Source organism: Amaranthus tricolor, chromosome 3 (genome assembly GCF_026212465.1).
Source record: "Amaranthus tricolor cultivar Red isolate AtriRed21 chromosome 3, ASM2621246v1, whole genome shotgun sequence".
NCBI classification, from domain to species: Eukaryota; Viridiplantae; Streptophyta; class Magnoliopsida; order Caryophyllales; family Amaranthaceae; genus Amaranthus; species Amaranthus tricolor.
The window spans coordinates 5,750,455-5,764,395 of record NC_080049.1 but is presented as its reverse complement, the minus strand read 5'-3'; the positions used below and the strand labels follow the sequence as shown (position 1 = coordinate 5,764,395).

Here is a 13,941-nt window from a genome sequence, read left to right as displayed (position 1 = left end):
GGAGTATAAAGAAAATTAAGGAAAGAATAATTTGATATATAATGGGTTCCTAAGTCCTAACCATCACTTTTGGTGGAATTAGTTTCTTGATATGGTATTAAAAGTCCCAGTTACGAGTTCGTATCTCATTCATCCTTCTTTCAAATGGAATCATTAGCGCTAAAAATGAGAGACTTATGCCACAACCTCACTTTTATACTTGTGGTACATTCTCACTTATAGCCTAAAATGATTTTATGTGAGGATTCCGAGAGATATAATGGTTTATTAGAGATTAAACCATCAAATTGTGCTTTTGATTAAATTAGTTCATAAATAATCATACACCACTCAAAAAAACAAAAAAATAAATAATCATACAAGGTTGCAATATCTTATAAAAAATATTTACTTTTATGTGATGGGAAAATAAAAGGTCAATGTTAGCAAATTGATGCAATATTCAAATTATTACAAACTAATATATACGGTCACTAGTTTTTTTTATGGTAAAGAAAATGCAAGTTAACATTTTTAATTATATTCAAACTTCTAAGTAAAAAAAAAAACGATTATATATGGATTGATTAGATAAGCAAAATGCATCAGCTTCAAACTAACAATATTATTAATAAACATTTTCAATAGGCATTGTACTCCGGTCTCAATAATTGAATTTATCTTATTTTTTATTTTGATCAGTTTTAATAATTAATTTTTTGTGTTTTATTTTTTAATATGATCCTCACCACTTGAACACATTTTTACTTTCTTTATTTTCTCTTTTTATTCTAAATTAATAACCCCACTACTTTAACCTGAACTCTTATATCTCATTAAAATTACAATAATAAATGAATTTAGATAAGAACTTTTAAAAATCAAATGTTACGATCTCAGACCGATGTCGTATTAATTTCTAAGGTACACCCAACCAAGTTTCCATAACACCCAAGAAAAACCGAGAGAAAAACAACATCGTGTAAAGGTTGTTACTTGTTACTTGTTACTAGAGGTGTCTAATGAAACGGAGCGGATCAAGTCAAGTTACTTGTTACTTGTTACTTGTTATTGATAGGGCGGATCGATGTGGGTAAGAACTTAACAGGTCGGGTCGAGTTATGAGCCCATTTGCACCGGCCATGGGCGGCGGAGTAAATTATTCTGACGCTTGGTTAATTTTTTGTAAATTTTTAAAGATCCTTTATAATTAAAAAGAGAGGTTTTCTTAAATAGTGTTAAAATTAAATAAAAACTCAACACAATTACATTTTAAGAATTATAATTAAATAAAAACTCAGCACATTTTTCTAATTAAATCAAGTTAAAATTAATATTATAAAAATAACTTCAATTAATTTGTTAAAAATTAAATTTTTATTTCTAATGTTAAGAAAGAAGAGAAAAAAAGTAATGAGTTGATCCAAAATAATAAAATAGTGTAAAGTTTAAAAGAATGAAAAATTAAGAAATAAAATGTTGATTATTTTTAGTGATTATTGATATTTAATAAATGGGTGAAAAATAAATGATGTAAGAGAAGATGTTTGACATTAAAAAGATTGCTTTGGATATAGATAAACAAACGGAGAGAAAAAATATGTAATTAATAAGATTTGATCCTATATAAATATGTTAAGTAAAACTCCTACCAACTACTCTACCTTATTAATATGTTATTTTAATATCATTCTCTTATACATGTCTTTTAAATTTGGGGGCCCTAAGCAGTTGTGCACTCCGAACTCTCGGTGTCGGCCCATTAAAATATCTTAAATAATGAAAAGGGACTGGGATGATAGTTGATATATGCAACGACACTTCTTGGATCAATGTCCAAAACTTTGGAGTCAATGTTCAATGTTCATCAACGAGGAAACGCAGCGTCAATTGGTTGGGTGTTGCTAATTGATCAGCATCATTGATGATCAGATAAAGGCATGGCTGCATGCAATAAAGGAATATTAAATTGTACTCGCTCCGAATCAATTTAGATGTCCCATTTGCTTGGGCACGGTTATTAAGGATGGTGTAGGGTCCATTAAAAAGGGTAAGTAGTAAAGGGTAAGTAGTGAAGGGTAGTTGGGGAAGTAAGGTATATGGAGGTATATTCGTAATTACTTGTGTGAACTAAGGATATTTAGGTAAAAAAAGATTGACAAAAATAGAAATGGAATAACTAAAAAGACTTTGCCAAATAAGAAAATGGGACAACTAAATTGGTTCGGAGGGAGTATTATATTAAGTCGACAAGTTAAAAGCCTACCCTAATCCGTTAATTTTTTTTATTGTCAATAAATCTGATGGAATCTAAGAAAATAGTGTGGCAGTGCCACAAACAACCAGATCTCCTTTCCAAAAAATATACAAAAATGAGTATGCTCCTCACGCCTGGGAGTATGTCCTTCAACATTACAAGTACTCCTTTGTCCGTTGGGGATGCATAGATCTATGGATATGGAATAAGTCATTAACATTTATCAATGATTATCAACATTGCTACGTATATTCATGATATATCTTAATAAATTAGAAAAAACATTTCTCATCTTTTGCCTATCTGTTGTGGATAATCTATACTATTAATTGTAATAAATAATTTATATTTGTATATTTTTTACTAGCAACACCCCTTGAAATATTTTAATCGGTTACCATAGGTACTTGCTACTAAAGAGGAGTAAGGGTAGACCTATGAAGAAGTATACGGGGGAAGAAGAACTCTGTGTAAAGACTATCGTTTTTTAAAATAAGGCAAGCGTTACTTTTAATTACTTGGGTGTTCAAAAATATCCGATCTGAATTATCCGGTATCCGATTTCAAAAATCGGATAAATTATCCGGTTTTTTAAAATTGGATAGTCCGGACCAGGTATCCGGTTTTTAAACCAGTTACCGATCTAAATGCAGATTAGAATATCGGCAAAACTGGTTATCCGTTTTTCTAAATTTTTTTTATTAATTGTTATTTTTTATTTTTAAAATATATAAATATTTTTTAATAAAATCTTTTGTTTAGGTTGTTAAATTTACTAATATGTACAATTCTCAATTATAACTAAGTTGTCTAACCAATCTATGGTTAATTAATTTCGACTTTTGAAAATCCAACCATATTTCCAAAACGATTTGTATTCCAAATTTAAAGTGGTGAATCTTGAATATTAATATGTAATAGACAAAGCACTTGCCTTTATTTGTGTACTCAACCAATTCAGTTACCATAATTTTATATCGTATATTAGTGAATATTACACAATTTAATATTACCATGGTTTTTAAGCATATTTGCTCAAATAATATCAAAATGAACCAAAATTTAATATTACAATTTTTTAGTCACCAAAAATACTATTCATGTAGGACAATTTGGGACTACAAAGAATACCTAATATTTAAGTGGAAATTTCCAAACATGAAAGAAAAGTTTTTGCATTATAGGAAGATATGAGTTTCTAATTCTTTTTCATTTGATTTTTCTAATCCAACTCATTTAGAGTGAATATTTTCATACATGAAACAATAATTGTCTCAATGGCAAAAGATATTATCTTATAATTTTAATTTTAATAACTAAACCCATATTTAAGTAATAATATCATCATTCATAAAAGAAAATATAATATTTGAATGGTGTGATGTAACATTAAAAAGAGAAGAAATCGTACCAAATGTATTAGTAAAACCAAAATATAAGTGAATATCTTTATCCATAAAAAAAATTTTGAAGTGTGTTAAATTTATAAGTATATAAACTTACATTTAAGTTAATATATTTATCCATGCAAAATTTATTAATCCAACAATGTCCAAAAGCGAATGAATTGCTTAAAAAAAAAAATTAATTTATGTCATTAGAAACAATGGGATAATAAATATTTTTATTTACATGATTTAAAAGAAATCAGTATAGGGATCAAATATGTTTGCTTAGTTTCAAGCATAACAAAATTCATATGTTACATGTGTGATCCAATTTTAAATATTATTAAAATATTAATAGTGTTACGATTCATCACACATTTAGTGTTTAATAATTATAACAATATTAACAAAGAAAATAGATGTCGAGATCAATTACGCATCTGATGAATAATAATAACAATAGCAATAATAATAATTACTCCCTCTGCTTTCATATCTTTTTCTCAAATAAAATTTATAAATTTTAGTGTCAAACTTTGACAATAATTTTTCATCTATCTATTAAAAAACATATTAATGTGGGATCTTATTAGATTCTTTTCAATATATACTTTTTAAATATTAACTTTTTAAATTAATATTTACAATTTTCATTTAATTTGTCCATTGATATGCACATTTTTTTTTGCCAAAGGTTTAACTCATATTTTTTAAATCTTATTCATAAACTTATACTTTCAATTTTAATCACTTATTTTTATTCTTACTTATTTTTTTATTTCATTCTCCAACCTAATTTTCATTTTCATTAAGTTACAAAATAAAAGACACAAAAAGTATGAATTTGGTTGAGGTAAATTGAGAAATTAGATTTAGATTTGGATTTGGGACCTAACTATTTATTCCTTATGCTTTTAACTTTTATAAGGATGAGATTCTGAGCTTGTAGTTTACTGCTCATATAAGCAACGGTTGGGATTCACATGATTGCTTTAATTACAATCCACGGGCCCACCTTCGGCAAAACATAAACATAACCAAAGTATCATACTTCCTTCTATCCACTGGATAAAGGAGATTTACTTTTTCACCCTATTTAATATATTTATTGATACTTAAATTATCTTATTATATGTAATAAAACTTTATAATAAGTAAATATTAATCATCTTATGTGCATTGAGATTAATCAAACAAGATTTTACTTGACTATATTAATAATCTATAAATTACTTATTCCGTTATACTTTATCCGTTCCACTATACTTGTTACATTTGAATTTTTATACAATTCAATATATTATTTCGATAAGTTTTATATTGGATTATACACATCTAAAAATTATAAAAAGTCAATATTAGGAAAGTATGCGATTTGACAATTTAAACAAGATCCCACTTAACTATATTTTTTCGTACACACTAGCATAAGATATAAAATAAGCTTGAACGATAAATAGTGTCAATAAGAATAATGTAGCGAGTATTTCAAAACGGATGAAGTATTATACTTCACTTGGAAATATTTCAAAACAAAAGTAATAAATGTTTTGATTCCTTTAAATATGAGTTTTATTAATATTTTCTTGAACATAAATAAAGATATTTAAAAAGAATTACTCCTTATGTTTTTAAATGTTTTTCCCATTTACTATTTTTGCATATTTCAATGCAAACTTTAAAATAAAATAATTTTAATTTAGAGTTTTTAAAATTCTAAAAGTTAATTGTTTAAAAAATATATATTAAGACGAATCTAATAAAATTCCACATAAATATATTTTTTCTTATTGATTGATGAAAAATTATAATTAAAAGTATAACACTAAATTATTAAACTTTTATTAGGAAAAAGCATATGAAAATAGTAAATGGAAATTGAATCAAATTGTACTACTATATTTTTTTTGATAAAATAAGTTAAAAACCTCTTACCTAAACCAAAAAGTAAAAAATTCCTTTCATAATTTTTCTCTCTCCTCCTAAAAGTTCAACCTTCACTTTCTCTTCCTCTTTCTCTTTCTACTCCTTCTTCTCACTGCTCACACTTCTCACCTTGCTTCATTGCAAATCCCTCTTCCCTCTCCATGCCCTTTTTTTTCTTCAATATGTAAGTTGCATTTAATCATTTTTCATTTTCCCTTTTTTTCATTTCTTTTAATAGTAATTATGAATTATTTACACTAACTAATATTTATGCACCCATTTTTCCATTCTTTCATAGCCCATTTTCTTTTATATGTAATTTTTCTACATTTTGTGGGTTTTTCTTATTTGTAAGGAAAATGTCAACTGAAGTAATCCTATTTAACTAAAGATTAGATTTTTATAAACAATTAGTGAAGTTTAATATATTAATCATCAAGGGTCGTTGAGAGATTCAATCTAATGAAAGAACAAATCTTTATGAATAATTATTGTGGGTTTTTAATTTTAAACTAAGACTAACACTTGAAATTTTCAAAACATTGTTGTATAATATTAATGATGGGTTGTCATTTGATTATGTCTTTTTATTATTTTTTTAGTTAGGAAATGAAAGCAACAAAATTTATGCAATATTTTAATAATTTAGGGGTTGTGCATAGAAATGTGTATTAGGTGGTAGATGATGATGATGAAACTTCAAAATCAGTTAAACGGTGTAGAGGGTTTAGAACAAAGAAGGAGAGAAAGTATGGTGGGTCCCAGATCAAATGGAATTCGTCCAAGGCAAGCTTTTTCCGCCATTAATGGCCGCCGTGAATCTTTTCCGGCCAGTGCACCACCAAGTGCACCTGGTAGCAATGCAGGTTCTGATGTTGGTGGATTTGATTTTACTAAAGAAGATGTTGAGATGTTGTTGTCTGAGAGGATGAAAACCAAGAATAAGTTTAATTATAAGGTAATATTTTTATGATAAAATATGGTATTATAGTTAGGTTTACATTAATTTTTTGGGTTTTTTTGAATAAAATTAAAGAATGATGGAATATGGTATATGGGTTTGGTTTAATTTTTATTTTTTGAATTTTGTGGATTTATTTTTGTTTTTTTTGCATTTATGTGTTTGGTGTGGCTTGAAAAAGAGAATTAGGGTTGTGGGGTTCACTCAAGTTTGAATTTTTGTTGCAATTTTGTAGATATTATGACTGTTTTTACTGTGAATTTGAGAGAAATAAGCTTTTGTGGGTTATTCAAATTTAACTTTTCATTTGAATATGTAGAGATTATGACTGTTTTTCCTGTGGATTTGGTTGTGTTTTTTTTTAATATGTTGTACTACTATTCATTATTTTAGTAGGGTTAAAACAAGGACCCAAGATTGTGGGGTTTCAATGAAATCTAAATTCCTGTTAAAATTAGAGTTTATGCCTGTTTTCCTCTGATTTTGATTTAATGTGATTGTGTATTGTAAATTTGTAATTATATTATATCATACATAAAAAAGGAACGCTCACGGAGAATTTTGGGTTAGCGTACTTTTTTCGATTTTCACCGCCTATAGAATTAATTAATTTCTGCTTCCTCTTGCCTGTAGGGTTTGTCTAGCTTAACTCCGAATCAAATAAAAGGAGTCTAAAAATGAAGATTTTGAGTTTATTTTTAATGTTTTTACTGTTATTTTATTTTTAATATTTTTGTTTTTCCTATTTCGTGAATTTGGATAATTGTAGGAGAGGTGTGAACAAATGATGGATTACATAAGAAGACTTCGGCTTTGTATTAGATGGTTTCAAGAGGTTGAAGGAGGATATCTCATAGAGCAAGAAAATCTCCGTCAATTGCTGCTAGAAGCCGAGATAAAGTGCTCGGAGATAGGTATGATTATTAGTTGTCTACTGAATTTGGTATGACTGAAATATAATTTGAAAGGCTTATTGATTGCTTGATATGATTTGGATGTTTTACTTTCTAAGAGATGTTGATGCAAAACAAGGAGGAAGAATTGAACTCCATTATCATGGAGTTGAGAAAGAACTACAACTTGTTGCAAGATAAATGTGCAAAAGAAGAATCCGATAAGTTGGTGGGTTAAAAAACTTAGTACATGCTAAATCTATTTATTCTACTTATAGACGAAAATGATTCATCAAATCATGTCTAATTTATTCACGTGAAGTTGCAAATTAAGTTTGCTACATGGGTCAATTGGAAACCTCTTTGATATCAATAACGAGGGTATGGTTGTGTACATCTGACCCTAAACCTTGCTTGGGTGGGAGCCGATTAATGGCATTGGAGTAATAAAATGTTGATAAGTGGATTAAATTTGATTATTATGAATAGGCTGTAATGGATGACTTGTCAAGAGAGAAAGAGGCCAGGATAGCTGCAGAGAAGTTACAATCTTCTTTATCGGATGACCTTGAAAAAGCCCGTCAAGAGCAGCAGACATCCAGTCAAAAGGTAGACTGTTGTAATGGGTGACTTCAATGTGCATATGTTGTGTAAAATTGTTGCACGATGACCTTTTCCGCCTGGACTCTAAACTGATGCAAGATGAATACTGATATTTGCAGATAGCTTCACTTAACGACATGTACAAGAGATTACAAGAATACAACACGAGTTTGCAGCAGTACAACAGCAAACTTCAAACAGAACTTTCTACAGCTAATGAGACCTTAAAACGGGTTGAGAGTGAAAAAGCGGCTGTGGCCGAAAACCTCAGCAGCTTGAAGGGACAATGCTCTTCGTTGCAGGATCAATTGACGTCATCAAGGGTGAGTTAAGATGCTATAATTGTTAACACTTATTGAAGTTCTTATGGCATTGACTCATAGTCATAGCTTAATGTTTTCTTCTACTATTACAATGTTACTGCTGCAAGTCTATTCACGGTCAAAGCAGGATCGGCCCTGAGATTTGTGAAGCCCAGGGCGAAACAGTAATTGTAGGCCCCTAACTTCTAAATATACTATTATGGGCCTCTAAGTATTAACTATTAAAGCGTCTTTTTTTTTTAATATTTTTTGATGGGCCCGGGACTTAGGCCCCTTTTGCAAGTTATCACCATCCGCCACCACACCTTTATATTGTTAGGTTTCTTGAATGAGAGTTCTCTTTCTGCAATGTTAATAATTTACGGATGATTTCCTTAGGCATCTCAAGAAGAGGCTGTCAAGCAAAAGGAGGGATTAATTAATGAAGTGGGATGTCTTAGGACAGAGCTACAGCAGGCTAGAGATGATCGTGATCGTCAGTTGTCACAAGTTCACACTTTGACAGATGAAGTAGCCAAATACAAAGATTTCACGGGAAAATCTGTGTCCGAGCTGGGTTGCCTTACAGTGAAGTCTAACGAATTAGAGGTCTATTGCATTTACTCTTTAGCCTTACAAATTGCACCGCGAATATAATGCTAACACTTCAACCCTATTGATTACTAGCAGGCCAAGTGTTCTACACAGAATGAGCTAGTTAAAACCTTACAAGATCAGTTGGCAGCAGCGCACAAAAAGTTGCAGGTAATCAGCCAATGCCAATGTACTTGTATTTGATATAATTCAGATCACGGTCGTTTTTATCTATCCTTTCGGGCGTCATGTTTTTCTTTGTTACATTTGTGTGGCTTCAGATGAGCGATTTATCTGCAATGGAGACAAGAAAACACTTTGAAGAGCAAAACATGACTATTTGTGACTTGCGAAATCGTTTGGCGGATGCAGAAGTGAAACTTGTTGAGGGAGAAAAATTGCGCAAAAAGTTGCACAATACCATATTGGTAGATATACGTCCTTTGAACTTTCGGTGTGATTTAAATACAGGATCACTAAAGCATATATGTTTGCAGGAACTCAAGGGAAATATCCGTGTTTTCTGCAGAGTACGACCATTATTACCTGATGAAGGCTCTACAACAGATAGTAAAGTCATCGCTTTTCCTACATCCATGGAAGCCATGGGACGGGGAGTTGATTTATTGCAAAATGGTACATTCAAAAATATCTGTTGTATGCTCATTATTTTATGGTACCTAGAATGGATCTTGAATCTCTGATGCCGCTTGTTTTTACTTGGAAACCAGGCCAGAAGCATTCCTTTATGTTTGACAAAGTATTTATACCGGATGCTTCTCAAGAAGATGTATTTGTGGAGATATCACAGCTTGTTCAGAGTGCACTTGATGGCTATAAGGTGAATTTATTAGACGTGCAAAGTTTGATATTCAAATTTTAAAGTTATAATTTGATATTATCACAAAGATTCTACTCTTGCATACTACAATGTCAAAGCCTTAATCTTAAAAGATCGAGGTTGGTTAAACCAATAAATCAGTGTCAGTCACTGACCACATGAGTTCTACTTCTCCATTCTTTTCGGTTTTCCATCACCTCACCTCAACCCATAAATTTAAATTCTTCACATCATTTTCCACTGTTATCTCGGTTATTCTTCGGTCTTCCTCACTCTTTTTTTTTCAACTTTCTATCATTACCGGCTCACCGATATACTCCATTGATGCCCATGCCCAACACTGCGATTCACCTAGATTCTACTCTGCATGCTGTTTAAAAACAAAAAGGTTTCTGCATAGATATTAAGATGAATACAAAACTTGAGAGAAAAAATGGCTTAGATTGTGGAATCCAACTTTAGTGAAATACGGAGGTAAGACATGTAAAAGACGAATGTAGAGTTTATCGTGACACATTTAGAAAATATGCATAGAAAGGGAACAAAAGGATTGTTTTACGCTATGTTTGGATAGCATAGTAAGAGAAAAAAAAGGAAGGAAGGGAAAGGAATAAGGAGAGACTGTGGACCTTGTTTGTTTAGAAGGGAAGGGAAGGGAAAAAGAAGGAAAATAGATGTTTTCCCTCTAAATCTTTTCACTTTTGGAGATATTGTATTCTTAACAAAGTTTGTCCATGCTTTCCCTTTAAACCCATTCCCTCCAAATCCTCCCTTCTCTTTTTATTATCTAAACAATGTATCTCCATCCTTCCAAATCCCCCCTCTTCCTTTCTCTTCATTTCTCTATATCCAAACACAGTGTTAATGTGAGCCGTTGTTGAGTTTAGAATACTCATACCATGCACGCTGTCTTCTTCCCATGCTTTTGGTGCATTGTTCTGTTCATCATACTATGTTTTTTTTAGTATTCTCGACCAAAGAATCTCTTGCAGAAAATGGCCAGGATATAGAGTATAAATCATTATTCCTGACAACCTTATGGAATAACCTTATTTTTCTTATGTATTTAGGTCTGCATTTTTGCCTATGGTCAAACTGGATCAGGTAAAACATTTACAATGATGGGCAGTCCTGGAAACCCTGAGAAGAAGGGATTGATTCCTCGCTCATTAGAGCAGATCTTCGAGACAAGGCAGTCTCTCAAAGCGCAAGGTTGGAAATATGACCTGCAGGTGAGAAATGAATCGTTCCTCTATATCTAAAATCACCATCAATATATTGCAGTCACAAGGAAATGCTAAATGCTATATTGGATGATCTATTGCAGGTGTCTATGTTGGAAATCTACAATGAGACCATCCGCGATTTATTATCTACTAGTAATGGTGCTGCTGGAAAGCAGTACACTATCAAACACGATGCCAATGGCAATACCCACGTCTCTGATCTTACCATAGTCGATGTTCGGAGTTCTAAAGAGGTCGCATATTTGTTGGATAAGGCCGCTCAAAGCAGGTAACAATCGTGTGATTTGTTAAAGTATTACATGAATAATTATCGTTTAGGTCGTAAATACGGGAATGAATCAAGATACCGTTAATATTCTTCACCTATTTAAGTTTTTACATCTCCAAGATGCCAATATAGTATTTCATTGCTTTCATATTCAAATGTAACATCAAGGACAATATTGGAAGATTTTACTTGATAGATTTGGAAAGTTATTTTGGGACACCCTAAAATATAACGATGCAATATTCGGATCAAATATTAGTAGTCCAAAGTTTTCATGGAAGTCAGTTCAATTTGTTGTGGGGATCTCTTTTAACAACGGTTGGTATGAGTTTAGAGTTGAAATATACTATGTTGTTTATTGCAGATCCGTGGGTAAGACCCTAATGAATGAGCAATCATCACGCAGTCATTTTGTGTTCACTTTACGTATATCTGGTGTTAATGAGGTACCATATCCATATGATTCTACTACTTCCATTGTTTTGCAACATTGTAAGTGTCATATGACTTGCTTATCGCCTCGCAAATCACGAATGGAAAAAAACAAATTATGGTCGGTTTTAGGCTATTTTTGCACCATTTGTGGGATCTGCAAATTCAAAAGGCAAACTAACTAGTGAATTGTGTTTCGCTTTATTATTGTTTACATGTTCATCCAATTCAATGAATTTACCGACCAAGGTTTTTTACAACATTTTGTTTGAAATTTTGTTAGAGTACCGAGCAACAGGTACAAGGTGTGCTTAACCTGATTGATCTTGCTGGAAGTGAGCGTCTTTCAAAGAGCGGGTCTACCGGTGATCGATTGAAAGAAACTCAGGTACTCCTTTCATTTAATTTTCCAATATTGAGTTTTTGGTTCGTTTTATAAAGTTTACTTCACAGTTCTCATGACGTCATGGCTTAATCAACTATTGAACAGGCCATCAATAAGAGCTTATCCTCCCTTAGTGACGTTATATTTGCTTTGGCGAAAAGGGAAGACCATGTACCATTTAGAAACTCCAAGCTGACATATCTCCTACATGTACGAACTTTTCTGTTTAGTGATTTGACCATAACCGAAGATATTAACTTTCCTTCATTAAATTCCTGAAAAATTTCTTTTGAATTTTGTAAAAATGAATGGAATTTGATTACGATGTTTGATTGTGGAACAGCCTTGCCTTGGTGGGGACTCCAAGACCTTGATGTTTGTTAACATCTCCCCTGAAACCTCCTCATTGGGCGAGTCATTATGTTCGCTCCGATTTGCGGCCAGGGTTAATGCTTGTGAGATTGGTATCCCTCGGCGCCAGACTAACATGCGATCCTATGAATCTCGTATAAGCTACGGCTAAGTCTTTTATCGGAAGATGAGCTTTATACCTGTGTATTTTATATCTTTGATTGGCTAATCATCACGACTTCAGCAGAAAATAAAGACTAAAGAACAAGGAACGAAGAACAACGAGAAAGAATGACCGATTGATACGTCTAACTTAGGTAAGGAATGATTTTGTATAGTTTCGTGTTTCCCACGACTTGGGTTTGGCTTTTCCCAGTTGAGCTATCCACATTGTTGTATTAATGATCTATGCATACACAAAACATTACACTGAGGTTGATATTTTTTAAACTTTTATCCTCATTGTATTTATAATTCTAATTCTTTTGTGAATCTATCTTGTATTTCTTTCTGAGTTGCAACAAGATTGTGTTAGAGCAAGATCGTTCCGTTTTACCCCATCTTGAAGCTACAGGGTAGGCTGATGGAAGAGCATGGTCAGTTGAGAATTGAACTCAGTACGTAGGACAACAAAGTGGTACTTGTTTCAATTGAGACACGATTTGATTCTCTAAATCAATAATGAAATGTACTTGTAACCTATAGAATTTACATAATACATCATTTTGAGTTTGCAAATCTCATGGAGCATAATGCATCCTAAGGTAAAGGTTTTGCTCGAACTGATCTATTAATATAGTATTAGAAGCCAACATAAAGTCTTGGATTAAAATCACCTTGCTTAATACACCATAGTAGTTTCAATTTGAAGGCTGTTATTTGTAAAAACAACTTTGAGGCTGTTTATTTTAAAATGACTAAATTTCAAGGCTGTAGTTCGTAATTAATCCTATTAATATCATCTTTCTATAAACTTTAATCATATTAATTAGAGATAATAAAGCTTGATAAAATGCATTGACATGTATGATAAATTAAAAGTGATTACTATATTGAATTAAAAAAATATATTATATATTTATGTATTTCATTAAATTTGTTGCATTTTATGAGAATCACTTACAAAATAAGACAATCATTACTATAGTGGACATATATTTGAGTTCAAGGAGAAACAAGAGTGTTGACATTTTGTTTATTGGGAATCAAGTTCCTCATTGTAAGGGCCACAATTAGCCAAGTGATTGTTGGTTCATAAAATATATATTCTCCCTATCTATCTAAATTAGTTTCATTTGACTTAAAAAACTTTCACATATTTAAATTAATTAATCGCAGAGAGATAAAAAAATATAAATTAATAGAAAATGATGTGAAACGCTTACGTTTAGCCACTAAATAGTCTTAAACATCAGCACCTTTTGCATTGATATATAAATCATTTGATGGCCACTAACTTCCTTTCATTTTTTTTTTTGATAAAACTTCCTTTCACTTTCACTTTATTCTGTTTG

General features: G+C 31.3%; 1 protein-coding gene across 2 annotated transcripts; it reads left to right on the top strand.

Annotated features, from left to right (window-relative positions):
- Positions 1 to 5,578: 5,578 nt before the first annotated feature.
- LOC130807252 (kinesin-like protein KIN-14N) lies at positions 5,579 to 13,331 on the top strand. 2 transcript variants are annotated; one of them, XM_057672407.1, is made up of 17 exons: positions 5,579 to 5,734; positions 6,213 to 6,508; positions 7,281 to 7,425; positions 7,524 to 7,633; positions 7,894 to 8,013; positions 8,127 to 8,330; positions 8,709 to 8,918; positions 9,000 to 9,074; positions 9,185 to 9,331; positions 9,401 to 9,539; positions 9,635 to 9,744; positions 10,815 to 10,976; positions 11,072 to 11,259; positions 11,624 to 11,705; positions 11,975 to 12,079; positions 12,182 to 12,286; positions 12,420 to 13,329. In XM_057672407.1, exons 2-17 carry the CDS (start codon positions 6,233 to 6,235, stop codon positions 12,597 to 12,599), a joined length of 2,358 nt encoding a protein of 785 aa, XP_057528390.1. In that variant the 5' UTR covers positions 5,579 to 5,734; positions 6,213 to 6,232; the 3' UTR covers positions 12,600 to 13,329. The 2 variants fall into 2 exon arrangements, with proteins under 2 accessions (XP_057528390.1, XP_057528389.1); XM_057672406.1 differs by having other exon boundaries at positions 5,585 to 5,734; positions 8,997 to 9,074; positions 12,420 to 13,331.
- Positions 13,332 to 13,941: the final 610 nt, after the last annotated feature.